The sequence below is a fragment of the Bombina bombina genome, chromosome 9, assembly GCF_027579735.1.
Source record: "Bombina bombina isolate aBomBom1 chromosome 9, aBomBom1.pri, whole genome shotgun sequence".
In the NCBI taxonomy this organism is placed as follows: Eukaryota; Metazoa; Chordata; class Amphibia; order Anura; family Bombinatoridae; genus Bombina; species Bombina bombina.
Genome location: NC_069507.1, coordinates 66,476,835 through 66,504,384, shown reverse-complemented (window position 1 = coordinate 66,504,384; position 27,550 = coordinate 66,476,835). Strand labels below are relative to the sequence as shown.

The 27,550-nt window shown below is 40.0% G+C and overlaps 1 protein-coding gene across 1 annotated transcript in view; it reads left to right on the top strand.

Annotated features, from left to right (window-relative positions):
- The window catches only part of ERCC6 (ERCC excision repair 6, chromatin remodeling factor), a 119,518-nt gene that overhangs the window by 22,410 nt on the left and 69,558 nt on the right, over positions 1-27,550 (top strand). Inside the window, exons 9-11 of the mRNA XM_053692191.1 lie at positions 2,513-2,683; positions 10,653-10,829; positions 24,604-24,720. Of these exons, the coding sequence (XP_053548166.1) occupies positions 2,513-2,683; positions 10,653-10,829; positions 24,604-24,720 (465 nt within the window). The remainder of the gene's footprint in view (positions 1-2,512; positions 2,684-10,652; positions 10,830-24,603; positions 24,721-27,550) is intronic.

The window sequence follows — 27,550 nt, the reverse complement described above, 5'->3', positions numbered from 1 at the left end:
AAAGGGCCAGTAAACCCACAAAATAATGTTATATAATTCTGCACATAAAATCAGCTTAGCACCAGCTTTCTAATTAAAAGGATTTCAGAGAAAAATTCCTACGAATATTACTTTTTATAGTACGCCGCTCCTGGCTCTACTCAGCGGGTCTGTTTGTTTTCCCTAAGCGCATCTGGCACGCTGTCTATTCACAGCCGGCCTGATCGCGACATTAAATTCAAAGTAGCTTGGTCTGGTAGCAGGAGTGAGCTACATTGGGTTTAATGATCGGGCCGGCTGTGAATAGACAGCGTGCCTGATGCGCTTAGGGAAAACAAACAGACCCCCTCAGTAGAGCCAGGAGCGGCGTACTGTAAAAGTAATTTTTGTAGGATTTTTTCTCTGAAATCCTTTCAGGTAGAAAGCTGGCGCTAAGCTGATGTTATATAATTCTGCACTATGTGCAGAATTTTATAACATTATTTTGTGGGTTTAATGGCCCTTTAAGAGCTATTATACACTAGATTTTTCTTTGCATTAATATTTTGTAGAAGATCCATTTATATAGGGAGTGTTTTTGTTACAATGTGTAGTATTGCTTATTTTTTAATAACATTGTACAGATTTTCCGACTCCTAACCAAGCCCCAAGGTATCAGATGTATACTGATGTCTACAGATTCCTGCTTGCTTCTGTTTGTCCAATCTGTCTTTTCATATGCAGGGAAGGGGGGATGGGGAGAGTGTCTGCTCCCAGCCCCTTTCACTGGGTGTCCCTTCTTAACCTCATCAACAGTGCTAAACTTGAAGCTTCTAAGTAAGTTTTTAAAAGGTTTTATACTGCATTTTTATATCAGTATCTGTGCATATTCTTCTTTATAGTAGTGTCTATCACATGCAGTTATATGAAAATTGGTGTATACTGTCCCTTTAACCAAGGGCTTCTGTTATACAAGTAAAATATATATAAAGTTATACTCAGAGTTCTTTTACACAGCTTTTTTATAGTATGTCTCACCGCGTGCCCTAGTTTGCCCCCATTTAATCAGTATTAAAGGTGCAATTAGGGGCAGAGTGAGTGTATTTTCTGTCTTGCGGATCTACACGTTACTGCACTGACAGCCAGATTTATCTCTTTTGACTTCTACGTGATCACAGAATGCTCCCTCGGGCCCCAGGAGGAGCGGAGAGCTCTCTACTGAAGAGAAGAGCCTGCTGTGTCAGGATAATTACAGGCACAGGCCAATTAATCTTAACGAGAAGAGAGACGGATGAGCTCGGTCTTACTGATGTTTAGAGGAAGTCTGTAGAGAGAACTTTATTAGGGGACTCTGCCCAGGATTTTATTAGCTGTACTATTTGTGATGGTGTACTAAGTGTTGAGTGAAGGGAAGTGCTACTGTTTTGCCGCTTCTAAAGGTATAAGGCTGGCGTTGTAGGGTAGAAGAAAACATGCTGTATTTTATATTGTAGGTAACAGCATGTTCAAAACTTCAAGCGCTCCCTAAAGTCTCTACTGTTCAGGGATGCATACAAGCTACACTAACCTTTCTTTTTACCGGTTCCTCTCCTCCATTGCTATCCCCTTGAACCCCCATAGCATGTAAGCCTAAGAGTCCAGCTGTTTGTAGATCAGCTTCTTTAAGAGCTGACTACAACAGATCAACTCTTGGCAGGGCCCTCTACCCATTTGATCCATATAAATGTTTGCTTGTATTCCGCCTATGTTTATAGCTCTGCGGAATCTGTTGGCGCTCTACAAATAACCGATAATAATAATAATAATAATAATAAATGTATTACTATAGTACAAAGTATTGTTTATTGCTCTCCTTTTTCACTAGATCAGACATTACTATTGGTCATTTATCTGAAACTTGGTTATAAGCAGCAGGGCATTTACATCTAAAATGTTTTTCCTTAAAGGAACACTAAAGTCAAAATTAAACTTATATGGTTAAGATAGAGCAGTGGATTATACTAAATACTTAATAGAAATCATATTTATTTGTATTCATAATTTTAAAAGGATTTTACCTATGTATTTTTTTTTAAAAAAGGGGCTGTGGTCTCTGTTGCTAGGACACAGCATAAAATAACTGCAGTTTAGTTTATTGCATGTGATCATAGAGGATTTTTACTGCAAAATAAAACTTAAAGTGAACGTCAATTTTGATGCTAAAGTGCCCGGTTTTTAAAAATTCGATTAAAAACAGGGGCACTTTAATTCATCAAAATTTACATTTCACTCCTGTTGAGAAACAAAAACTTACTTTTTAATCTTCACTGCAGCTCCAGCTTCCTCCGCCCATCGCAAAGCGTCTTCCTGGATCTAAAATGAGGAATCCGGCTTCCTCCAATCACACTGTTGAATCAGACACAGGAGCCGTGATTGGAGGATGACCTATCCATCATTTCTGATGTATATTATATTAAAAATAGCTAAAAATATTTTAGGGAAAAGGGTACATTTAATGTGTAGTTTTTGAGCTCAGTTCTTGCCGTGTGGTTTGAGCTCTGGCCCTGTATTTCAGGCGAGGCTTATTGGTGAACTGGGTAACAGCCGTGGGGTCCTTATCACGTCCTATTCTTACGTGCGGCTTATGCAAGAGGAGCTTCAGAAGTATAACTGGCACTACATTATTCTGGATGAAGGCCACAAAATTCGCAACCCCAATGCTGCTGTGACACTGGCCTGCAAACAGGTGACCTGAATGAAACAATATTGTGCTGATGCCTTTAAAAAGGGAGCTATGACTGTGTGTTGTGTAATTACATACCCGTGAGTAGTGAGAGAGCATGTGAGCTGTCTAGCTGTATGATACTGACTAGTGAGCACTGAGTGAGCTAGCTGTATGTTACTGACTGGTGATCATGTGAGTGAGCTAGCCGTATGTTACTGACTGGTGATCATGTGAGTGAGCTAGCTGTATGTTACTGACTGGTGATCATGTGAGTGAGCTAGCCGTATGTTACTGACTGGTGATCATGTGAGTGAGCTAGCTGTATGTTACTGACTGGTGATCATGTGAGTGAGCTAGCTGTATGTTACTGACTGGTGATCATGTGAGTGAGCTAGCTGTATGTTACTGACTAGTGAGCACTGAGTGAGCTAGCTGTATGTTACTGACTGATGATCATGTGAGTGAGCTGGCTATATGTTACTGACTGGTAATCATGTGAGTGAGCTAGCCGTATGTTACTGACTGGTGATCATGTGAGTGAGCTAGCCGTATGTTACTGACTGGTGATCATGTGAGTGAGCTAGCTGTATGTTACGGACTAGTGAGCACTGAGTGAGCTAGCTGTATGTTACTGACTAGTGAGCACTGAGTGAGCTAGCTGTATGTTACTGACTGATGATCATGTGAGTGAGCTGGCTATATGTTACTGACTGGTAATCATGTGAGTGAGCTAGCCGTATGTTACTGACTGGTGATCATGTGAGTGAGCTAGCCGTATGTTACTGACTGGTGATCATGTGAGTGAGCTAGCTGTATGTTACGGACTAGTGAGCACTGAGTGAGCTAGCTGTATGTTACTGACTAGTGAGCACTGAGTGAGCTAGCTGTATGTTACTGACTGATGATCATGTGAGTGAGCTGGCTATATGTTACTGACTGGTAATCATGTGAGTGAGCTAGCCGTATGTTACTGACTGGTGATCATGTGAGTGAGTTAGCCGTATGTTACTGACTGGTGATCATGTGAGTGAGCTAGCTGTATGTTACTGACTGGGGATCATGTGAGTGAGCTAACTGTATGTTACTGACTGGTGATCATGTGAGTGAGCTAGCTGTATGTTACTGACTGGTAATCATGTGAGTGAGCTAGCCGTATGTTACTGACTGGTGATCATGTGAGTGAGCTAGCTGTATGTTACTGACTGGTGATCATGTGAGTGAGCTAGCTGTATGTTACTGACTGGTGATCATGTCAGTAAGCTAGCTGTAAAGTACTGACTAGTGAGAATGTGAGTGAGCTAGCTGTATGTTACTGACTGGTGATCATGTGAGTGAGCTAGCCGTATGTTACTGACTGGTGATCATGTGAGTGAGCTAGCTGTATGTTACTGACTGGTGATCATGTGAGTGAGCTAGCCGTATGTTACTGACTGGTGATCATGTGAGTGAGCTAGCTGTATGTTACTGACTGGTGATCATGTGAGTGAGCTAGCTGTATGTTACTGACTGGTGATCATGTAAGTGAGCTAGCTGTATGTTACTGACTAGTGAGCACTGAGTGAGCTAGCTGTATGTTACTGACTGATGATCATGTGAGTGAGCTGGCTATATGTTACTGACTGGTAATCATGTGAGTGAGCTAGCCGTATGTTACTGACTGGTGATCATGTGAGTGAGCTAGCCGTATGTTACTGACTGGTGATCATGTGAGTGAGCTAGCTGTATGTTACGGACTAGTGAGCACTGAGTGAGCTAGCTGTATGTTACTGACTAGTGAGCACTGAGTGAGCTAGCTGTATGTTACTGACTGATGATCATGTGAGTGAGCTGGCTATATGTTACTGACTGGTAATCATGTGAGTGAGCTAGCCGTATGTTACTGACTGGTGATCATGTGAGTGAGTTAGCCGTATGTTACTGACTGGTGATCATGTGAGTGAGCTAGCTGTATGTTACTGACTGGTGATCATGTGAGTGAGCTAACTGTATGTTACTGACTGGTGATCATGTGAGTGAGCTAGCTGTATGTTACTGACTGGTAATCATGTGAGTGAGCTAGCCGTATGTTACTGACTGGTGATCATGTGAGTGAGCTAGCTGTATGTTACTGACTGGTGATCATGTGAGTGAGCTAGCTGTATGTTACTGACTGGTGATCATGTCAGTAAGCTAGCTGTAAAGTACTGACTAGTGAGAATGTGAGTGAGCTAGCTGTATGTTACTGACTGGTGATCATGTGAGTGAGCTAGCTGTAAAGTACTGACTAGTGAGAATGTGAGTGAGCTAGCTGTATGTTACTGACTGGTGATCATGTCAGTAAGCTAGCTGTAAAGTACTGACTAGTGAGAATGTGAGTGAGCTAGCTGTATGTTACTGACTGGTGATCATGTGAGTGAGCTAGCTGTATGTTACTGACTGGTGATCATGTGAGTGAGCTAGCCGTATGTTACTGACTGGTAATCATGTGAGTGAGCTAGCTGTATGTTACTGACTGGTGATCATGTGAGTGAGCTAGCTGTAAAGTACTGACTAGTGAGAATGTGAGTGAGCTAGCTGTATGTTACTGACTGGTGATCATGTGAGTGAGCTAGCTGTATGTTACTGACTGGTGATCATGTGAGTGAGCTAGCTGTATGTTACTGACTGGTGATCATGTGAGTGAGCTAGCTGTAAAGTACTGACTAGTGAGAATGTGAGCTAGCTGTATGTTACTGACTGGTGATCATGTGTGTGAGCTAGCTGTATGTTACTGACTGGTGATCATGTGAGTGAGCTAGCCGTATGTTACTGACTGGTGATCATGTGAGTGAGCTAGCTGTATGTTGCTGACTGGTGATCATGTGAGTGAGCTAGCTGTAAAGTACTGACTAGTGAGAATGTGAGCTAGCTGTATGTTACTGACTGGTGATCATGTGTGTGAGCTAGCTGTATGTTACTGACTGGTGATCATGTGAGTGAGCTAGCCGTATGTTACTGACTGGTGATCATGTGAGTGAGCTAGCTGTATGTTACTGACTGGTGATCATGTGAGTGAGCTAGCTGTATGTTACTGACTGGTGATCATGTGAGTGAGCTAGCTGTATGTTACTGACTGGTGATCATGTGAGTGAGCTAGCTGTATGTTACTGACTGGTGATCATGTGAGTGAGCTAGCTGTAAAGTACTGACTAGTGAGCATGTGAGTGAGCTAGTTGTATGGTACTGACTGGTGAGTATGAGTGAGTTAACTGTATGTTACTGACTGCCTAGCATGTGAGTGAGCTAGCTGTATGGTACTGACTGGTGATCATGTGAGTGAGCTAGCTGTAAAGTACTGACTAGTGAGAATGTGAGTGAGCTAGCTGTATGTTACTGACTGGTGATCATGTGAGTGAGCTAGCTGTATGTTACTGACTGGTGATCATGTGAGTGAGCTAGCTGTATGTTACTGACTGGTGATCATGTGAGTGAGCTAGCTGGAAAGTACTGACTAGTGAGAATGTGAGCTAGCTGTATGTTACTGACTGGTGATCATGTGTGTGAGCTAGCTGTATGTTACTGACTGGTGATCATGTGAGTGAGCTAGCCGTATGTTACTGACTGGTGATCATGTGAGTGAGCTAGCTGTATGTTACTGACTAGTGAGAATGTGAGTGAGCTAGCTGTATGTTACTGACTAGTGATCATGTGAGTGAGCTAGCTGTATGTTACTGACTGGTGATCATGTGAGTGAGCTAGCTGTATGTTACTGACTGGTGATCATGTGAGTGAGCTAGCCGTATGTTACTGACTGGTGATCATGTGAGTGAGCTAGCTGTATGTTACTGACTGGTGATCATGTGAGTGAGCTAGCTGTAAAGTACTGACTAGGGAGAATGTGAGTGAGCTAGCTGTATGTTACTGACTGGTGATCATGTGAGTGAGCTAGCTGTATGTTACTGACTGGTGATCATGTGAGTGAGCTAGCTGTATGTTACTGACTGGTGATCATGTGAGTGAGCTAGCTGTATGTTACTGACTGCTGAGCACTGAGTGAGCTAGCTGTATGTTACTAACTAGTGAGCACTGAGTGAGCTAGCTGTTTGTTACTGACTAGTGAGCACTGAGTGAGCTAGCTGTATGTTACTGACTGGTGATCATGTGAGTGAGCTAGCTGTAAAGTACTGACTAGTGAGAATGTGAGTAAGCTAGCTGTATGGTACTGACTGGTGAGCACTGAGTAAGTTAACTGTATGTTACTGACTACTGGGCAGTGAGTGAGCTAGCTGTAAAGTACTGACTAGTGAGCATGTGAGTGAGCTAGCTGTATGGTACTGACTGGTGAGCAGGGAGTGAGCTAGCTGTATGGTAGTGACTGGTGAGTAGTGAGTGAGCTAGCTGTATGGTACTGACTGGTGAGCAGGGAGTGAGCTAGCTGTATGGTACTGACTGGTGAGCACTGAATAAGCTAGCTGTATGTTACTGACTGCTGAGCAGTGAGTGAGCTAGCTGTAAAGTACTGACTGGTGAGCACTGAATAAGCAAGCTGTATGTTACTGACTGCTGAGCAGTGAGTGAGCTAGCTGTAAAGTACTGACTAGTGAGCATGTGAGTGAGCTAGCTGTATGGTACTGACTGGTGAGCAGGGAGTGAGCTAGCTATATGGTACTGACTGGTGAGCACTGAGTAAGCTAGCTGTATGTTACTGACTGCTGAGCAGTGAGTGAGCTAGCTGTAAAGTACTGACTAGTGAGCATGTGAGTGAGCTAGCTGTATGGTACTGACTGGTGAGCAGGGAGTGAGCTAGCTGTATGGTAGTGACTGGTGAGCAGTGAGTGAGCTAGCTGTATGGTAGTGACTGGTGAGCAGTGAGCTAGCTGTATGGTACTGACTGGTGAGCAGGGAGTGAGCTAGCTGTATGGTACTGACTGTTGAGCACTGAGTAAGCTAGCTGTATGGTACTGACTGCTGAGCAGTGAGTGAGCTAGCTGTAAAGTACTGACTAGTGAGCATGTGAGTGAGCTAGCTGTATGGTACTGACTGGTGAGCAGGGAGTGAGCTAGCTGTATGGTAGTGACTGGTGAGCAGTGAGTGAGCTAGCTGTATGGTAGTGACTTGTGAGCAGTGAGTGAGCTAGCTGTATGGTACTGACTGGTGAGCAGGGAGTGAGCTAGCTGTATGGTACTGACTGGTGAGCAGGGAGTGAGCTAGCTATATGGTACTGACTGGTGAGCACTGAATAAGCTAGCTGTATGTTACTGACTGCTGAGCAGTGAGTGAGCTAGCTGTAAAGTACTGATTAGTGAGCATGTGAGTGAGCTAGCTGTATGGTACTGACTGGTGAGCAGGGAGTGAGCTAGCTATATGGTACTGACTGGTGAGCACTGAGTAAGCTAGCTGTATGTTACTGACTGCTGAGCAGTGAGTGAGCTAGCTGTAAAGTACTGACTAGTGAGCATGTGAGTGAGCTAGCTGTATGGTACTGACTGGTGAGCAGGGAGTGAGCTAGCTGTATGGTAGTGACTGGTGAGCAGTGAGTGAGCTAGCTGTATGGTACTGACTGGTGAGCATGTGAGTGAGCTAGTTGTATGGTACTGACTGTTGAGCATGTGAGTGAGTGAGCTAGTTGTATGTTACTGACTGGTGATCATGTGAGTGAGCTAGCTGTAAAGTACTGACTAGTGAGCATGTGAGTGAGCTAGTTGTATGGTACTGACTGGTGAGTATGAGTGAGTTAACTGTATGTTACTGACTGCCTAGCATGTGAGTGAGCTAGCTGTATGGTACTGACTGGTGAGCATGTGAGTGAGCTAGTCGTATGTTACTGACTGCTGAGCAGTGAGTGAGCTAGCTGTAAAGTACTGACTAGTGAGCATGTGAGTGAGCTAGCTGTATGGTACTGACTGGTGAGCAGGGAGTGAGCTAGCTGTATGGTAGTGACTGGTGAGCAGGGAGTGAGCTAGCTATATGGTACTGACTGGTGAGCACTGAGTAAGCTAGCTGTATGTTACTGACTGCTGAGCAGTGAGTGAGCTAGCTGTAAAGTACTGACTAGTGAGCATGTGAGTGAGCTAGCTGTATGGTACTGACTGGTGAGCAGGGAGTGAGCTAGCTGTATGGTAGTGACTGGTGAGCAGTGAGTGAGCTAGCTGTATGGTAGTGACTGGTGAGCAGTGAGTGAGCTAGCTGTATGGTACTGACTGGTGAGCAGGGAGTGAGCTAGCTGTATGGTAGTGACTGGTGAGCAGGGAGTGAGCTAGCTATATGGTACTGACTGGTGAGCACTGAGTAAGCTAGCTGTATGTTACTGACTGCTGAGCAGTGAGTGAGCTAGCTGTAAAGTACTGACTAGTGAGCATGTGAGTGAGCTAGCTGTATGGTACTGACTGGTGAGCAGGGAGTGAGCTAGCTGTATGGTAGTGACTGGTGAGCACTGAGTAAGCTAGCTGTATGTTACTGACTGCTGAGCAGTGAGTGAGCTAGCTGTAAAGTACTGACTAGTGAGCATGTGAGTGAGCTAGCTGTATGGTACTGACTGGTGAGCAGGGAGTGAGCTAGCTGTATGGTAGTGACTGGTGAGCAGTGAGTGAGCTAGCTGTATGGTAGTGACTGGTGAGCAGGGAGTGAGCTAGCTGTATGGTACTGACTAGTGAGCACTGAATAAGCTAGCTGTATGGTACTGACTGGTGAGCAGTGAGTGAGCTAGCTGTAAAGTACTGACTAGTGAGCATGTGAGTGAGCTAGCTGTATGGTACTGACTGGTGAGCAGGGAGTGAGCTAGCTGTATGGTAGTGACTGGTGAGCAGTGAGTGAGCTAGCTGTATGGTAGTGACTTGTGAGCAGTGAGTGAGCTAGCTGTATGGTACTGACTGGTGAGCAGGGAGTGAGCTAGCTGTATGGTACTGACTGGTGAGCACTGAATAAGCTAGCTGTATGTTACTGACTGCTGAGCAGTGAGTGAGCTAGCTGTAAAGTACTGATTAGTGAGCATGTGAGTGAGCTAGCTGTATGGTACTGACTGGTGAGCAGGGAGTGAGCTAGCTATATGGTACTGACTGGTGAGCACTGAGTAAGCTAGCTGTATGTTACTGACTGCTGAGCAGTGAGTGAGCTAGCTGTAAAGTACTGACTAGTGAGCATGTGAGTGAGCTAGCTGTATGGTACTGACTGGTGAGCAGGGAGTGAGCTAGCTGTATGGTAGTGACTGGTGAGCAGTGAGTGAGCTAGCTGTATGGTACTGACTGGTGAGCATGTGAGTGAGCTAGTTGTATGGTACTGACTGTTGAGCATGTGAGTGAGTGAGCTAGTTGTATGTTACTGACTGGTGATCATGTGAGTGAGCTAGCTGTAAAGTACTGATTAGTGAGCATGTGAGTGAGCTAGTTGTATGGTACTGACTGGTGAGTATGAGTGAGTTAACTGTATGTTACTGACTGCCTAGCATGTGAGTGAGCTAGCTGTATGGTACTGACTGGTGAGCATGTGAGTGAGCTAGTCGTATGTTACTGACTGGTGATCATGTGAGTGAGCTAGCTGTAAAGTACTGACTGGTGATCATGTGAGTGAGCTAGCTGTATGTTACTGACTGGTGCTCATGTGAGTGAGCTAGCTGTATGTTACTGACTGGTGATCATGTGAGTGAGCTAGCTGTATGGTACTAACTGGTGAGTATAAGTGAGCTAGTTGTATGGTACTAACTGGTGAGTATGAGTGAGCTAGCTGTATGGTACTGACTGGTGAGTATGAGTGCTAGTTGTATGGTACTAACTGGTGAGTATGAGTGAGCTAGCTGTATGGTACTGACTGGTGAGTATGAGTGAGCTAGTTTTATGGTACTGACTGGTGAGTATGAGTGAGCTAGCTGTACGGTACTGACTGGTGAGCATGAGTGAGCTAGCTGTATGGCACTGACTGGGGACGTGTGAATAGAGACTGGTCTGGGTAATGCTTATGGTTGAGTAGATAGATTTTATAGCATCTGTGTGGGAAGTTTGGGGTGAACCTGCAGTAAGTACCTTTCTTTTCCTTTCAGTTCCGCACTCCTCATCGCATTATACTGTCTGGGTCCCCTATGCAGAATAACCTGCGAGAGCTGTGGTCTCTGTTTGACTTTGTATTCCCAGGGAAGCTCGGCACCCTGCCAGTCTTTATGGAGCAATTCTCTGTGCCAATCACCATGGGAGGATATTCCAATGCTTCACCTGTTCAGGTATTTACGCAACCCTTAGCTTTGTATAGTATTCATTTATGTTGACAAACTGTGTGAAAGATGGGGACAGTAATGTCCTTTTAAAGGAACATATTAGTGCACATTGAAGTGTACACAAGTGCATTTCATTTTTGAATAGAAGCCTTTTTGTTTTGTACTTTATTAGTAAATATGTTGCGGGGAGCATTTATTACTGTGTCATGGCATATGTATATATGCTGCTTACGCCTGGGGTATCGGCATTCAAACACCACCTCTGCTCAGATTGTCAGTAGTGGGTCCTCTCTGTGAGAAATGGAAAATTAGAATTTGCTGAGGTAAATTACAGGAAAAGTAATAGTGAATAATGGCATTGTTTTTTTTTTGAGTTCAGTGCCCTTGAAAGTTTTTTTTTTTATTCATTTAATGGCATTTTCCAGCCACCTGCATGCTAATTCACTGTTTACGATTTATACTGTAACTTACTGTAAGTAGTTAAAATACATTTAGGAATTTGCTTTCTATATGTCATAAGCCATCTTCAGTGCCCTCATCTATTAGGGTGCTGTGCCTATGTCACTGTTGCACGAGTTGTGGCATGGCACTCTCTGCATTACGGCAATAATAAAATACTGTAATATTTAATATTGTATTATTGCACAGTTGCTGAAAATGATTTAAACACATAATTAAATTCAGCACTAGAGCAGCAGTGCACTACTGACCCAGAGTTGAACATGGCATCTGAACCAGTTGGGGGACATATGTACATAGCTGCCAATCACCAGCTTTGTTCTGCTCAGGATTAATAGTGTATTGCTGATCTGAAGCTGACTTTAAAGGGAACATTGAACTGTGTTAAAGTGATGATAAATTTTAGCGTTTGTGAAACGCTAGTATTTACCATTGGAACAAATAAAAGGGACTTTTAGTCATGAAGTATAAAATACTTTATGCTGGAAGTTCTTTTATTTGTTATTAAATTTTGCTGAGAGGTGACGTTTCCACCTCTTCGCCAATAGCAGTGCGTGCTATGCGGCTATTTTCAGTATAGGTGCTGGTTTCAATGGCAATAGCAGTTATTTAAAATTACTAAATAAAGATAAAGGGTAATTTTGTAAACCATTTAATAAATTCCAGCAGGTAAAATGTATCAGTGGGAGCACATTAATGGGGAGAAAAATTGCAGTACAATTTACCTGTTTCTTTATGTGTTTAATCCCATTTTCAGGGATTAAACACATAGGCCTAGATTACGAGTTATGCTTTAGGGTTAAAAAGCAGCGTTGGCCGGTCCCAACGCTGCTTTTTAACGCCCGCTGGTATTACGAGTCCTGCAGATACAGGTGTACCGCTCACTTTTTTTGGCCAGACTCGGAAATGCCACAAATCCACTTACGTAAATTGCGTATCCTCTTTTTTTCAATGGGACTTGCATAGCGCCAATATTACGAGTCTTCCAAAAAGTGAGCAGTAGACCCTCTCCTGTCAAGCCTGGTACCGCATTTTAAAGTCAGTAGTTAAGAGTTTTACACTACAAAGCCGTAGCATAAAACTCTTAACTAAAGTGCTAAAAAGTACACTAACACCCATAAACTACCTATTAAACCCTAAGCCGAGGCCCTCTCACATCGCAAATACTAAAATTAAATTTTTAACCCCTAATCTGCCAAACCGGACATCGCCGCCACTATAATAAATATATTAACCCCTAAACCGCCGCACTCCCGCATCACAAACATTAGTTAAATATTATTAACCCCTAATCTGCCGTCCCTAACATCGCCAACACCTACCTACATTTATTAACCCCTAATCTGCCGACCCCAAATGCCGCCGCCACTATATTAAAGTTATTAACCCCTAAATCTAAGTCTAACCCTAACCCCCCCTAACTTAAATATAATTAAAAGAAATCTAAATAAAATTTCTATCATTAACTAAATTATTCCTATTGAAAACTAAATACTTACCTATAAAATAAACCCTAAGATAGCTACAATATAACTAATAGTTACATTGTAGCTAGCTTAGGGTTTATTTTTATTTTACAGGCAAGTTTGTATTTATTTTAAGTAGGTAGAATAGTTATTAATTACACCTAACACTACACTATAATTAAATTAATTCCCTAAATTAAATACAATTATCTAAAGTACAAAAAAAAACCACACTCAATTACAGAAAATAATAAACAAATTCCAACATTTTTAAACTAATTGCACCTAATCTAATCCCCCTAACAAAATAAAAAAGCCCTACCCTACACTAAATTACAAATGGCCCTTAAAAGAGCCTTTTGCGGGGCATTGCCCCAAAGTAATCAGCTCTTTTACCTTTAAAAAAAATTACAATCCCCCCCCCCCAACATTAAAACCCACCACCCACACACCCAACCCTACTCTAAAACCCACCCAATCCCCCCCTTAAAAAAACCTACCACTAACACCTTGAAGATCACCTTACCGGGAGACGTCTTCATCCAACTGGGCAGAATTCCTCAACGAAGCCGGGCAGAAGTCTTCATCCAAGCCAGGCAGAAGTGGTCCTCCAGACGGGCAGAAGTCTTCATCCAGACGGCATCTTCTATCTTCATCCATCCGGCGCGGAGCGGGTCCATCTTCAAGACATCCGACGTGGAGCATCCTCTTCTTTCCACTGCTACGACTGAATGAAGGTACCTTTAAGTGACGTCATCCAAGATGGCGTCCCTTCAATTCCGATTGGCTGATAGAATTCTATCATCCAATCGGAATTAAGGTAGAAAAAATCCTATTGGCTGACTGGATTCTGTTCCAATCAGCCAATAGAATGCAAGCTCAAGCCTGTTGGTCTGATTGCATCAGCCAATAGGATTTTTTCTACCTTAATTCCGATTGGCTGATAGAATTCTATCAGCCAATCGGAATTGAAGGGACTTGGATGACTTCATTTAAAGGAACCTTCATTCCAGAAGAGCCGTTGGATGAAGAGGATGCTCCGCGTCGGATGTCTTGAAGATGGACCCTCTCCGCGCCGGATGGATGAAGATCGAAGATGCCGTCTGGATGAAGACTTCTGCCCGTCTGGAGGACCACTTCTGCCCGGTTGGATGAAGACGTCTCCCGGTAAGGTGATCTTCAAGGGGTTAGTGGTAGGTTTTTTTAAGGGGGGATTGGGTGGGTTTTAGAGTAGGGTTGGTTGTGTGGGTGGTGGGTTTTAATGTTGGGGGGTGGGGATTTGTAAAAAAAAAATTTACAGGTAAAAGAGCCGATTACTTTGGGGCAATGCCCCGCAAAAGGCCCTTTAAGGGCTATTTATAATTTAGTGTAGGGTAGGGCTTTTTTTATTTTGGGGGGGCTTTTTTATTTTATTAGGGGGATTAGATTAGGTGTAATTAGTTTAAAAATCTTGTAATTTGTTTATTATTTTCTTTAATTTAGTGTTTGTTGTTTTTTTTGTACTTTATATAATTGTATTTAATTTAGGGAATGAATTTAATTATAGTGTAGTGTTAGGTGTAATTGTAACTTAGGTTAGGTTTTATTTTACAGGTACTTTTGTCTTTATTTTAACTAGGTAGTTATTAAGTATTTAATGGCTATTTAATAACTATTCTACCTAGTTAACATAAACTTGCCTATAAAATAAAAATAAACCCTCAGCTAGATACAATGTAACTATTAGTTATATTGTAGCTAGCTTAGGGTTTATTTTATAGGTAAGTATTTAGTTTTAAATAGGAATAATTTAGTTAATGATAGTTATTTTATTTAGATTTATTTAAATTAGGGGGTGTTAGGGTTAGACTTAGATTTAGGTGTTAATAACTTTAATATAGTGGCGGCGACGTTGGGGGCGGCAGATTAGAGGTTAATAAATGTAGGTAGGTGTCGGCGATGTTAGGGACAGCAGATTAGGGGTTACTAAATATAATGTAGGTATTGGCGATGTTGGGGGCAGCAGATTAGGGCTTAATAAGTATAATGTACGTGGCGGCGGTGTCCAGAGCAGCAGATTAGGGGTTAATGAATATAATGTAGGTGTCGGCGATGTTGGGGGTGGCAGATTAGGGGTTAATAAGTGTAAAATTAGGGGTGTTTAGACTCGGGTTCATGTTAGGGTGTTAAATGTATTTTCCCCATAGGAATCAATGGGGCTGCGTTAGGAGTTTTACGCTGCTTTTTTGCAGGTGTTAGGTTTTTTTCAGCCGGCTCTCCCCGTTGATTCCTATAGGGAAATCATGCACGAGCACGTTCAGCCAGCTCACCGCTAACGTAAGCAGCGCTGGTATTGAGGTGAAATGTGGAGCAAAATTTTGCGCTGTCTGTAAGTGAGCAATAAACTGCTCGTTAGCACCGTACCCCTGTTAACGCATAACTCGTAATCTAGGCGATAGTTCTTAACAACCGTAATATATGATAATAAAATACTCACATTACATAATTTAATCATTGTGGCTTTATGTCTCTTTAAAACACTTCTAATCATATGGCAATTTATCAGCAGATAGTAGTATCACGTATATGTTATTTCAATCATTTTCTAATTTTATATTTTATCAGTGCCGCAATAACTCGGGTCCCTGTACCCATTTGTATGACCATGTTGGAGATTTTGAGGAATCCTTTTAAGGTGACAGGTGTAATTTCAGTTTTATGTTTCTCACAAATATTTTATATAATAAAATCTGATTTGTGTAACATACAGCCACAGTTTCATTTTGTGTGTTTCTAAATATTTGCATATGTTCCCCATAGGTTTTAAAATGTGTATGTATTATGCAGGTGTTTTGCTCTTTTGTTCCACAATCTATTTTGGTTGCAAGATAAACTGATTTTCATTGTTCTAGGGAATTTATTAATTCCTCCCTTTTTTTTTAAATTGTAGCCATTTATGAAATCTTCTGTTTCTATGTATGAGTAATCTAATATGAATTTTGTTCATAAATTTAAGAAGTTTAGGTTTAGTGCATTATACCACAGACTCTTACAGTATGTAGATTGAATGTAAAGCATATTTGAAAGTAAAAATTGAAGCTTTTTTGGGGCTTATCACTGCAGGGGCGGAACTACCATTGGTGCAGCCGGTGCAGTCGCACTGGGGCCCAAGAGCTTAAGGGGGCCCATAACAGCCAGTCTATACATAGGTGTGTGCAGAATGTTTATAATCCTAAAGCATGGGAGCCTTTTATTATTGCAGGTTGTAGTTCCATCTTTATGTCTGTCTGTCTGCCTCTATCAATTCTCAAAATCATGCAGAGCAAAATTTATATTAATTGGTAATGGATCGAAATGGAAATTCTGGACCGAAAACCAACCCAAAAATCCAGAATGCACTTGGCCAAAAACCGAAAGTGTCTTTTTTTTTTTTTTTTTCTTTAAATTATTTTAAAAATGTCTTTTAGTTTTTTTGCATAATTAGCCTTTTTAATGATCTGAATTGCAAAACTGCAAGCCAATAAAATAACCACACTTTAAATGAAAGTAACACACTAAAATTGGACAAAAAAATATCTTAAAACAATAATATGCTACACTATATAATTTTACCAAGAAAAAAAACAGGCAAAAAAATCAAAACTGAAAAAATAAAATATAGAGGGTGGTGTACACACACGCTCACCACACCCTTTAGGGGGCGCCTCCTAATATGAGTACAATCAAAAAATAAAACTGAATAAAACAATTAATATATAAAAAAATAATAATAAAACAATACATGTGTTAAAAAATGCAGCACAGAAACAAAATAAGAGTACAAGTATATAGAAAAAGTCCATAAAAACCAATAGAACAAAATTCCCAAAGAAGAGGCAGCACTCTGTCAAAGGACGGCCATCCTGGTAATCAGAATCTGTAAAGAGAGAAGAAGAGAGGCGCCACCATGGCCTAGTACCACCAGAGCATATGTGTGTAGATGCAGATGAATGTAAATACTCACAAGCGGTGCTAGTGGGGCAGACTGGAACTTCGCAGTGGTCCAGCTCACTGATGACCCTTAGCAGAAATCCAATCAGAGTTCCATGGAAAGGCCAGTAGTAAGGTGCCTGAGTGGACAAGAGAGGCAAACCAACATGGCCCAATAACGTTTGGACAGGGGAAAAATGTAACCATAAGATTATACTTACAGGATACAATGCACCTCCAGGTGCAGTAACAACGTGCTGGGACCTCACAGCCACCCAGTAGACTGTTAACCAATACCACAGCAACCAGCAGCAAATGGTGCAGTATTCCCAGCAAAATTATTTATATAGTAAAGCACCACAACAGCAAGTGTATAGAGTTAAAAAATTAAAAATACTTTATTACAAAGCGACGCGTTTCTCAGCCTCCTGTGGGCTGTTTCATCAGGCTATAAAAAAAAATCAAAACTGAAAAAAACCATAATGCCATTTTCAGCCAAAATGTTTCTGCAAACAAAATTTCCTAGATAAATCTTTCAGCAAATGATAAGAGAGAGAAGCAAATTATATAATATAAGTAAATTGGAAAGTTGTTTAAAATGTGTATTCTCTATCTTAATCATAAGTGTCTAATATTAATACTTTTGCTTTCTACTAAGTTACCTTTGGGGGGGCCCAAAAAAATATTGCACCAGGGCCCTCTGTTGAGTAGGTCCACTACTGGTCTATAGTTTGATCATTATCAACATGTTAATAGCTACATATGAGCACTTTTCAATGTCAACACTATCAGAATTAGCCATTTTCATTGTTTATTGTAAAATACTTTTTTATTCAGTTATCAGTTTGGTGAAAAATCGCCCTTTATTTAACATGTGCTAGTCCTGTTTGACAATCCAAATTCTCGATACTAAAGGGACAGTCAAGTCAGAATTCAACTTTTATTATTCAAATAGGGCATGCAATTTTAAACTACTTTCCAATTTACTTTTATCATCAAATTTGCGTTGTTCTCTTGGTATTCTTTGTTCACAGCTAAACCTAGGTAGGCTCATATGCTAATGTCTAAATCCTTGAAGGCCGCCTCTTATCTCAGTGGGTAATAAATAGTTTTACCAACTTTTTTAAATAATAAAACATTTCAAGTAGACTGTCCCTTAAACAACACATTTAGGCCACATCTAAAATTACTTTATAAACCCCGGACGTCAGTTTTCTAATAATTACTAAGTACCCCCAAACATTTTTGAAAGTAACGCATAGTTAATCCGCACTGAAATTACCTCCTGCCATATTGGATGACTTTAGGAAGGGACAACATCCGATAAAAAAAATGCTAGCTGCTCAATCAACTAAAGACAAAAAATGATTAATAAGCAATTTTACATTAATAAAAAAATAAGCCAAATCAACAACAACAAATGCCTTCTATACGGATATTGCCCCTGTTCAAATCCCTTAGAGAGAGAGGCGCATTTTGTATGATTTGGCACACAGCAGGTTAACTGCACACACGTCACCTATTAGCACCACTACACTTTTAAAATGGATCCGTCAACATACAGGTAATTTAACCTTTGATGTAGTCGCTAAAACCCATAAATTCCCTATTTGGGGTAGTGAACCGCGTAAGTTGGGCTGGTTCTCCTTTGTGCTGATGTGGTTTTTTTATACAAATCGGGTGAATAAAAGTTTTATATATTTCTTTTGAGCCTCCTTCTTGCATTTGTCAGCCAGAGAGTACTTTCTGCTGTAGTCCGGTTTTAGATTAAAGGGCCATGAAACCCAAAAAATGTATTTTATGATTTAGGTACAACTGTAATCAACTTTCCCATTTACTTATATTTTTAAATTTGTTTAATTCTCTTGGTCATTTTGTTGAAGGAGCAGCAATGCACTACTGGTTTCTAACTGAACACATGGGTAGGCCAATGACAATCACTATATATATACAGCCACCAATAAGCAGCTAGAACCTAGGTTCTTTGCTGCTCCTGAGCGTTCCTAGATAAATCTTTCAGCAAAGGATAACAAGAGAAAGAAGCAAATTATATAATAGAAGTAAATTGGAAAGTTGTTTAAAATTGTATTCTTTATCTAAATCATAAGTGTCTAATTAGGACTTTACTGTCTCTCTTTAAGTGTAGGGTTAAATGCATAGTCACATTTGTGCTCCTGTGCCACTTCACATAAGCGTATATTTGGTGAGAAAATGAGAAGTAGGTACACATTTGTGTGCTCCAATCACTTTCTGTATTCTCATCTGTAGCAGAAAGGGTGTTCCGGGAATTCTTTGACTATGTGTTTAACCTAATTGATTCATAGTAAAATAAGAAAAAATAAAAAAAAAGGGAATTTGTTTAAAATTAATATGTTTTAATGAAATACAGCTTTACATTTTTACCCTCCATTGTCGTTTTAAGCCTCCCCTTCCTTTGATGTTTAGATTAACAGCAAAGTAAAGGCTCTCCTGCATTACGCAGCCTTTTCCTAGATGATAAAAAGAATACGCTTCAGGGCCCTTCAGGTTTCTATTAAACATTTATGGCGCACAAGAACTCCAAAAAAGAAAGGAATTGTGATGTTGGAAAAAAGTGTTAAACCTGACAGCTGTTGGTGGGATTTGAATGTGTAATTAATGTAAGATGAGTATACGGCAGGTAGCTCCGAGGGACCGGACACATAGACAATTAAGGATAATTAGCACTTGGAGCATCTGCCTGAAGCCGGATAAAAGCCCCAATGTTACTAGTATCTAAAGTTTATTGTAAGCGAGCGATAGTTATGCTTATTTATCAGAATTGGTGACATATTGTCAGGTTTTGGTGCAAGTGATAGTTGTGCCTATTTATCAGAATTGGTGACATATTGTCAGGTTTTGGTGCAAGTGATAGTTGTGCCTATTTATCAGAATTGGTGACATATTGTCAGGTTTTGGTGCAAGAGATAGTTATGCTTATTTATCAGAATTTGTGACATATTGTCAGGTTTTGGTGCAAGGGATAGTTGTGCCTATTTATCAGAATTGGTGACATATTGTCAGGTTTTGTGCAAGGGATAGTTATTCTTATTTATCAGAATTGGTGACATATTGTCAGGTTTTGGTGCAAGAGATAGTTATGCTTATTTATCAGAATTGGTGACATATTGTCAGGTTTTGGTGCAAGGGATAGTTGTGCCTATTTATCAGAATTGGTGACATATTGTCAGGTTTTGGTGCAAGGGATAGTTGTGCCTATTTATCAGAATTGGTGACCTATTGTCAGGTTTTGGTGCAAGAGATAGTTATGCTTATTTATCAGAATTGGTGACATATTGTCAGGTTTTGGTGCAAGAGATAGTTATGCTTATTTATCAGAATTGGTGACATATTGTCAGGTTTTGGTGCAAGAGATAGTTATGCTTATTTATCAGAATTGGTGACATATTGTCAGGTTTTGGTGGAAGGGATAGTTGTGCCTATCAGAATTGATTACATATTGTCAGGTTTTGGTGCAAGGGATAGTTGTGCTTATTTATCAGAATTGGTGACATATTGTCAGGGTTTTGGTGCAAGGGATAGTTGTGCCTATTTATCAGAATTAGTGACATATTGTCAGGTTTTGGTGCAAGAGATAGTTGTGCCTATTTATCAGAATTGGTGACATATTGTCAGGTTTTGGTGCAAGGGATAGTTGTGCCTATTTATCAGAATTGGTGACATATTGTCAGGTTTTGGTGCAAGGGATAGTTGTGCCTATTTATCAGAATTGGTGACATATTGTCAGGTTTTGGTGCAAGAGATAGTTATGCTTATTTATCAGAATTGGTGACATATTGTCAGGTTTTGGTGCAAGAGATAGTTATGCTTATTTATCAGAATTGGTGACATATTGTCAGGTTTTGGTGGAAGGGATAGTTGTGCCTATCAGAATTGATTACATATTGTCAGGTTTTGGTGCAAGGGATAGTTGTGCTTATTTATCAGAATTGGTGACATATTGTCAGGGTTTTGGTGCAAGGGATAGTTGTGCCTATTTATCAGAATTAGTGACATATTGTCAGGTTTTGGTGCAAGAGATAGTTGTGCCTATTTATCAGAATTGGTGACATATTGTCAGGTTTTGGTGCAAGGGATAGTTGTGCCTATTTATCAGAATTGGTGACATATTGTCAGGTTTTGGTGCAAGAGATAGTTATGCTTATTTATCAGAATTGGTGACATATTGTCAGGTTTTGGTGCAAGAGATAGTTATGCTTATTTATCAGAATTGGTGACATATTGTCAGGTTTTGGTGCAAGGGATAGTTATGCTTTTTTATCAGAATTGGTGGCATATTGTCAGATTTTGGTGCAAGTGATGGTTGTGCCTATTTATCAGAATATGCTTATTTATCAGAATTGGTTACATATTGTCAGGTTTTTGTGCAAGTTTTTTGTAATTTTTTTTTATATATTTATAATCCAGAGACGTATCGGTAAATAAGAAAGAATACATAACAGAATAATGTGTCTAGATTTGACAGATACAATCAAGATAGCAACATTACAAACTATTCTAAAAAGCAAAATACAATCTCATTTAGACAAACAGTTCACCTAGCTTATCATTATACACATGCTAATAACTTTTAAAGGGCCAGTAAACGCACAAAATAATGTTATATAATTCTGCACATAATGCAGAATTATATATCAGCTTAGCGCCAGCTTTCTGCCTGAAAGGATTTCAGAGAAAATTTCCTACAAAAATGACTTTTACAGTACACCGCTCCTTGCTCTACTGAGCGGGTCTGTTTGTTTTCCCTAAGCGCATCGGACACGCTGACTATTCACAGCAACTCTGGTCTGGTAGCAGGAGCGAGCTACATTGAGTTTAATGTTGTGAATTTCAATCTCTCCGGCCTCGTACGACCAGGGAGATTGACAGCTCCTGCCCGTACATGATTCGCTGTGCGAGGGCAGAGGGCGGGATTGCACGCCAGGGGACTTCAGCCCACCAGAGGTGAGCGAATATGCGCCCCTGTCCGCCGCAGCTTGATAAATAGACTCCTTAGAATCTGTTTTTTATGTATGATTTAATTATAGGGAGTCATTTATCAAAAAAATCAAAATATTCTGGGTCTATCTTTTGTAGAAGGGTATTTTCGAAAGCTTTAAATGCACTTCTGACAGTCATAATCATCTCACCTCTAATACTGCCATAGACCTGCTTCAGTATTGCAAAATGCTATTACACCTTTTATACTAACAGAGGTAGCGTCTAATACTGACAAAGATATCTGTGCATCTCTTTAAATGCTGCCAAGTATAAAAATTCCACTATTGCTAGAATTGCCTCAAATACTGCAAAACATAACCATACCGCTAAAGTAACCAGAGTAAGACGGATCTCTCATATTGCTAAGAGATGAGTGTGTTTTTAACTTTGTGGGTGGTTTTGCCTTAATACCTGCTATAGATTGCTTTACAGATATAGGCTACGGGGCCTCTAATGCTGTTAATATCCCACAGTATAATATCACATAGGGCCTTATAGAAAAGGTTAAAGAGACAAGTAAACACCTTTATATTTGAATATAAAATGTTTTGTTCTGCATAGTAAAACAACTTTGCAAAATCTTTTTATGTAATGTAGCTCTGAAAGCTCTCCCTAATTGGCTTTAATCGGAAACTAAAGAACTTTATGCTAGCATTATGATTGGGGCTAGGCTTGTCAGCCCAGATTGCTTTCTCCAAATGAGTCAAGTGGTGGGTGGAGTTTGGCTATTGAAAAACGATTGCTGTAAACAAGATGTTACTTTGTTTTAAAAAATATTTAGACTTTGGCTGATCTATTATTCTATAGCAACACAGCAGAAATGTCTTGTAATTATAAGGTGTTTGCTGTCCCTTTTAAAGAAACACCTTGTACTTGCAACATTTTTCTGCAGCCTTCTAATAGATTAGCATATCAGCAGAGTTTGAACTTTATTAGAACATATTGACACCTTGTTTTCAAAAAGTCAAACTCCTCCACCATTTGCCTTATTTAGAGGAGCCATTGAAGACTAATCTTGCCACTGCCATTGTGTTAACAAAATTGTTTGGTTCAGCAGACAATGTTCTCCACAGAGAGTTTTGCCAGCCGGTAACATTATAAAGTAGCTGGTAGGGCAGTGTAATATATATACATACACGTTTAAATATAGAGGGCTCCATTTATCATTTGCCGGGCGGACAAGGTTCGCTCTCAGGAACCTTGTCTGCTCTGCATTGTGGCGAGCGGGCAGCATTTGATGCCCTTATTTATCATTACACAAGCCTTTGTTTATGCAGTGCCGCCCCCCCGCTCATGCACTTCCAATCATCCCAATCAGATTGGGATGGTTGAACTCCACCACACTTGATGTGGTGGAGAGGATAAGTAATCAGGTTCACTCCTGCAAGCCTGAAACGCTGAGGCCCGAAGCTGCATCTACAGCTTAATAAATTCAGGCTCAGAATATTCTCTCTGAAAAATGCCTGGCTCCTAGTTATTTGGTTGGCTACTAGATTTAGAACATATTTGTCAAGCTTTGCTTTAATGCAATTAGAGATAACATTGCCTCTAATACACGACAAGTAGTTATGCTAATACTGCTCAAAGTAGTTATGCCTTAACACACGTGATGAGGTTTTAAAACCATTTATTAATAATATTAGGTTTGTGCCTAAAAAATCCATGACCTTAGGACAACAATTGTCACCAAGTTTAGTAACTAGAAGTAACATTCATAAACAAAATTGGCTATATAAAACTGGCAATTTCAGATCTGGAAAGCGTGTGTACATATACAGGAGGGTAGTCAGTTCTCTAGTAGTAGCACAGGAGATGTTTATAATACACACTTATATGCAAACTGTGGCACCACTTTTGTGGTTTACTTGCTTACTTGTAACTTATGTCAGTTGCAATACCCAGGTCAAACCTCCAGGGAGATCCGTAAAAGGTTTAATGAACATACTAGGGATGTCAAGAATTACAATAAAAGTTCAGCAGTTGCCAGTCATTTCAATGGATATCACTTTACCAATGTAGCAAATATGAACATACAAATAATTGATGTTGCCACTATTCCCATTAGAGGAGGAAACAAATTCAAAATATTGGAAAAGAAAGAGTTGTTTTGGATGCTTACGTTGCATACCTGTTCCCCATCTGGTATGAATCGTGATTGCGACATCAATTATTTTATTGACATCTAATAGTTTTTGTATCAATGTTTATTTTTGTCTGTTTTTTTCATTATTTCTTGAATATTTGTTGTATGTTATTTATTTTGCCCCTTTTTCATATATTATCATACATATAGGTGGTATTAATTTATTTATGTATATGTTATTACGGTGCAAACTTATGCATGTTAGACATTTATTAACACTCTCTTATTATGTCTCTCTGCAACATATATTGTAATGTTTATTTAGGCTAGGTTCTTTTTGTTTTTAACTTATATCAGTGGGTGTGTAGTATAAGTGGTTTAATTAAGGTCTATATAAGAAGCAGCTGTGGATTTAAAAAGAGTATACTGATTTACCAATCATGAGCTGGCTTCCCCTTTTTAAAGTATCCACCTACCACATCCCATATGTCTATGAATAAGCGTCGTGGGAAGACGTGACACTAGTCAGACATCAGTGTCAGTTTGTCTACCTGCCTTGTTCACTTTGTTTCTGTGCACTCAGCGTATGTAGCTGCTTTTTGTATTTTTTTATCTTTTTCATTAAAAATCTTTTTATCTGGATTCCTGTGTTGCAGAGCCTGCCTTTTTCCCTTTGCACTTAAAACACATCTGTCTATTTGATACGGAAGGAAATACGCCAAAAGCTTTTAGATAAAACTGGAGTTATTGTGTATATCAGCATTAGAGAAAGTCAAATCTCTGGTAACACTATGTTGCTTTACAGGTAAAAACAGCGTACAAGTGCGCATGTGTGTTACGGGACACAATAAACCCATACCTGCTGCGGCGTATGAAGGCTGATGTGAAGATGAGCCTTTCACTGCCAGACAAAAACGAACAGGTGAGACATTAATTATATACTTTTTACATTTAATCTGATTTATATATATATATATATATATATAAATAGAAGGAAAATGAGTTAAGAGCTGACGCCCCTAAATCACCCTATGGCGCAATTATACAGAAATAAGAATGCCCAGAAAATGTCACAGGGCACCTCTATACACCACACTAGCTGAGGATACCTAGCAGCCGTATCCTAAAATGTAGAAACGTCCCTTCACACCTCTAATACAATAAAAAGTGAAATCAAAGAATCTAGGATGGCGCAGGAGAACCAGCTAGCATACAAAAATCTCAATCAATATAAAAGAAGGTATCTGGAGGAGTACCAAACTGTGATAGGTATACCCACAGCGATATCACCAATGTCCCAAATAAGTTAAAATAAAATATGAAGCATATATAGTGAGAGGCAAATATCACAGTTCCAGAGGATAAAAAAGTTTTTATATGTGTAAATATAAGTCACAACAGGTGGTCTTCGTCGTTATCTCCCCTAATGGATGTGCACTTCTAATGCCCTCAATCATATGAGGTAAGGATGTAGCAGAATCACAGATGGGCTAGGCACCTCCTGTAGTATGGATCAGGCGTGTCGTGGATCTTTGGAGATTGTAGAATCTTGTCACACTTTTCTCATATAGAAATCGTATAAACACTCCGGGGTCCAGTGCTCTCTTGGTGAATGGAAACTTTCAGCTCCGGTAACTGAAAGCTTGTACTGCAGTGGGAATGGTGTCTTGGACTCTGGAGAGAATATTTCAACGCCTGGAACCGAAAGAGAACATTTCGGTTCCAGGCGTGACACCCATTCTCCTTATTTCCTGTTTTAACAGAACATGTTCGGGTGATTATATCTGGGATAGCTAACGACTGCGGCCGTTTCAAAATTCCAGACGATCGATTCTGTTTTGCATCAAGAGATCCAACACTTAAATGTTCTCTTTCGGTTCCAGGCGTTGAAATATTCTCTCCAGAGATCCATGACACGCCTGATCCATACTACAGGAGGTGCATAGCCCATCTGTGATTCTGCTACATCCTTACCTCATATGATTGAGGGCATTAGAAGTAAGTGCACATCCATTAGGGGAGATAACGACGAAGACCACCTGTTGGGACTTATATTTACACATATAAAAACTTTTTTATCCTCTGGAACTGTGATATTTGCCTCTCACTATATATGCTTCATATTTTATTTTAACTTATTTGGGACATTGGTGATATCGCTGTGGGTATACCTATCACAGTTTGGTACTCCTCCCGATACCTTCTTTTATATTGATTGAGATTTTTGTATGCTAGCTGGTTCTCCTGCGCCATCCTATATTCTTTGATTTCACTAAAATATATATATATATATATATATATATATATATATATATATATATATATATATATATATATACTTTATTATATCTTTTCATGGGACAACACTGAAGGAATGACACTTTGCTACAATGTAAAGTAGTGAGTGTACAGCCTGAATAACTGTGTATATTTGCTGTCCCCTCAAAATAACTCAACACACAGCCATTAATGTCTAAACCGTTGACAACAAAAGTGAGTACAACCCTAAGTGGAAATGTCCAAATTGGGCCCAATTAGCCATTTTGCCTCCCCGGTGTCGTGAGTATTTAGTGTTACAAGGTCTCAGGTGTGTTAAATTTGGTGTTATCGCTCTCATACTGGTCACTGGAAGTTCAACATTGCACCTCATGGCAAAGAACTCTCTGAGGAGCTGAAAAAAAATAATTTTTGCTCTACATAAAGATGGCCTAGGCTATAAGAAGATTGCTAAGACCCTGAAACTGAGCTGCAGCACGGTGGGCAGGACCATACAGCGGCTTCATAGGACAGATTCCACTCAGGTCTCGCCATGGTCGACCAAAGAAGTTGAGTGCACATGCTCAGCGTCATATCCAGAGGTTGTCTTTGGGAAATAGACGTATGAGTGTTGCCAGCATTGCTGCAGAGGTTGAAGGGATGGGGGGTCAGCCTGTCAGTGCTTAGACCATACGCCGCATACAGGCTTTAGTATAGTTTTCAATAATATTGTGTTCGGAATCTTAACATCCAGCAGTGACAACTTATTGTCCCCCCTTCTCCATGACAGATTAATGACAACATTGTGGTGTTTAGAGCTTGGGTAAACCTCTTGGATATTTATAGAGGGCAATTTAACATTACAAAAGGGTTAAAGAATGTTTGCGCTTACACACACATTATCCCACTATCTGTAAGCAATGAGACAGGGATGCACAGAATACATAATTTTGGCCACATTATAGGCCAGATTACAAGTGGAGCACTAAATATTGCTTTCGCAAAAGCAATATTAACTCCCCACTGAGTAATAGCAGCGCATTTTCAAGAGATAAAATTTGATCAGCGCAGAAGACCACACAAACAATCAAAAAAAGAAGAACTCCCAAAAAAAATCCTTAATAGCAATAGTGAAAAAATAATAATAGATTGCGCAAAAGAATGCTGAAGGTGTAAGTTAAAAAAATATATAATATATAATATGTAACAAACTTTTAATAAGGATTCATTTGGATCCGTGTGATTTTAAGTGTGAAAGTGGAAAGTTTAGTAAAAATAAAAATATTTGTGAATAAGGTAAGTGTATAGTTTAAATTCTAATAGTTTGTTTTAAACTCTAGCAATTCACTAAGGAGTTAAAAAGGTGATGTGAATAACTTGTGATATAATATACTAGTAAAGTATAATTTTGGTAATCAGTACGTGTCCTCCCGTAAAGATAAAGATATTTATTTTACAATATAAATAAAAAGATACATATGCGGCCGCACAGCAAG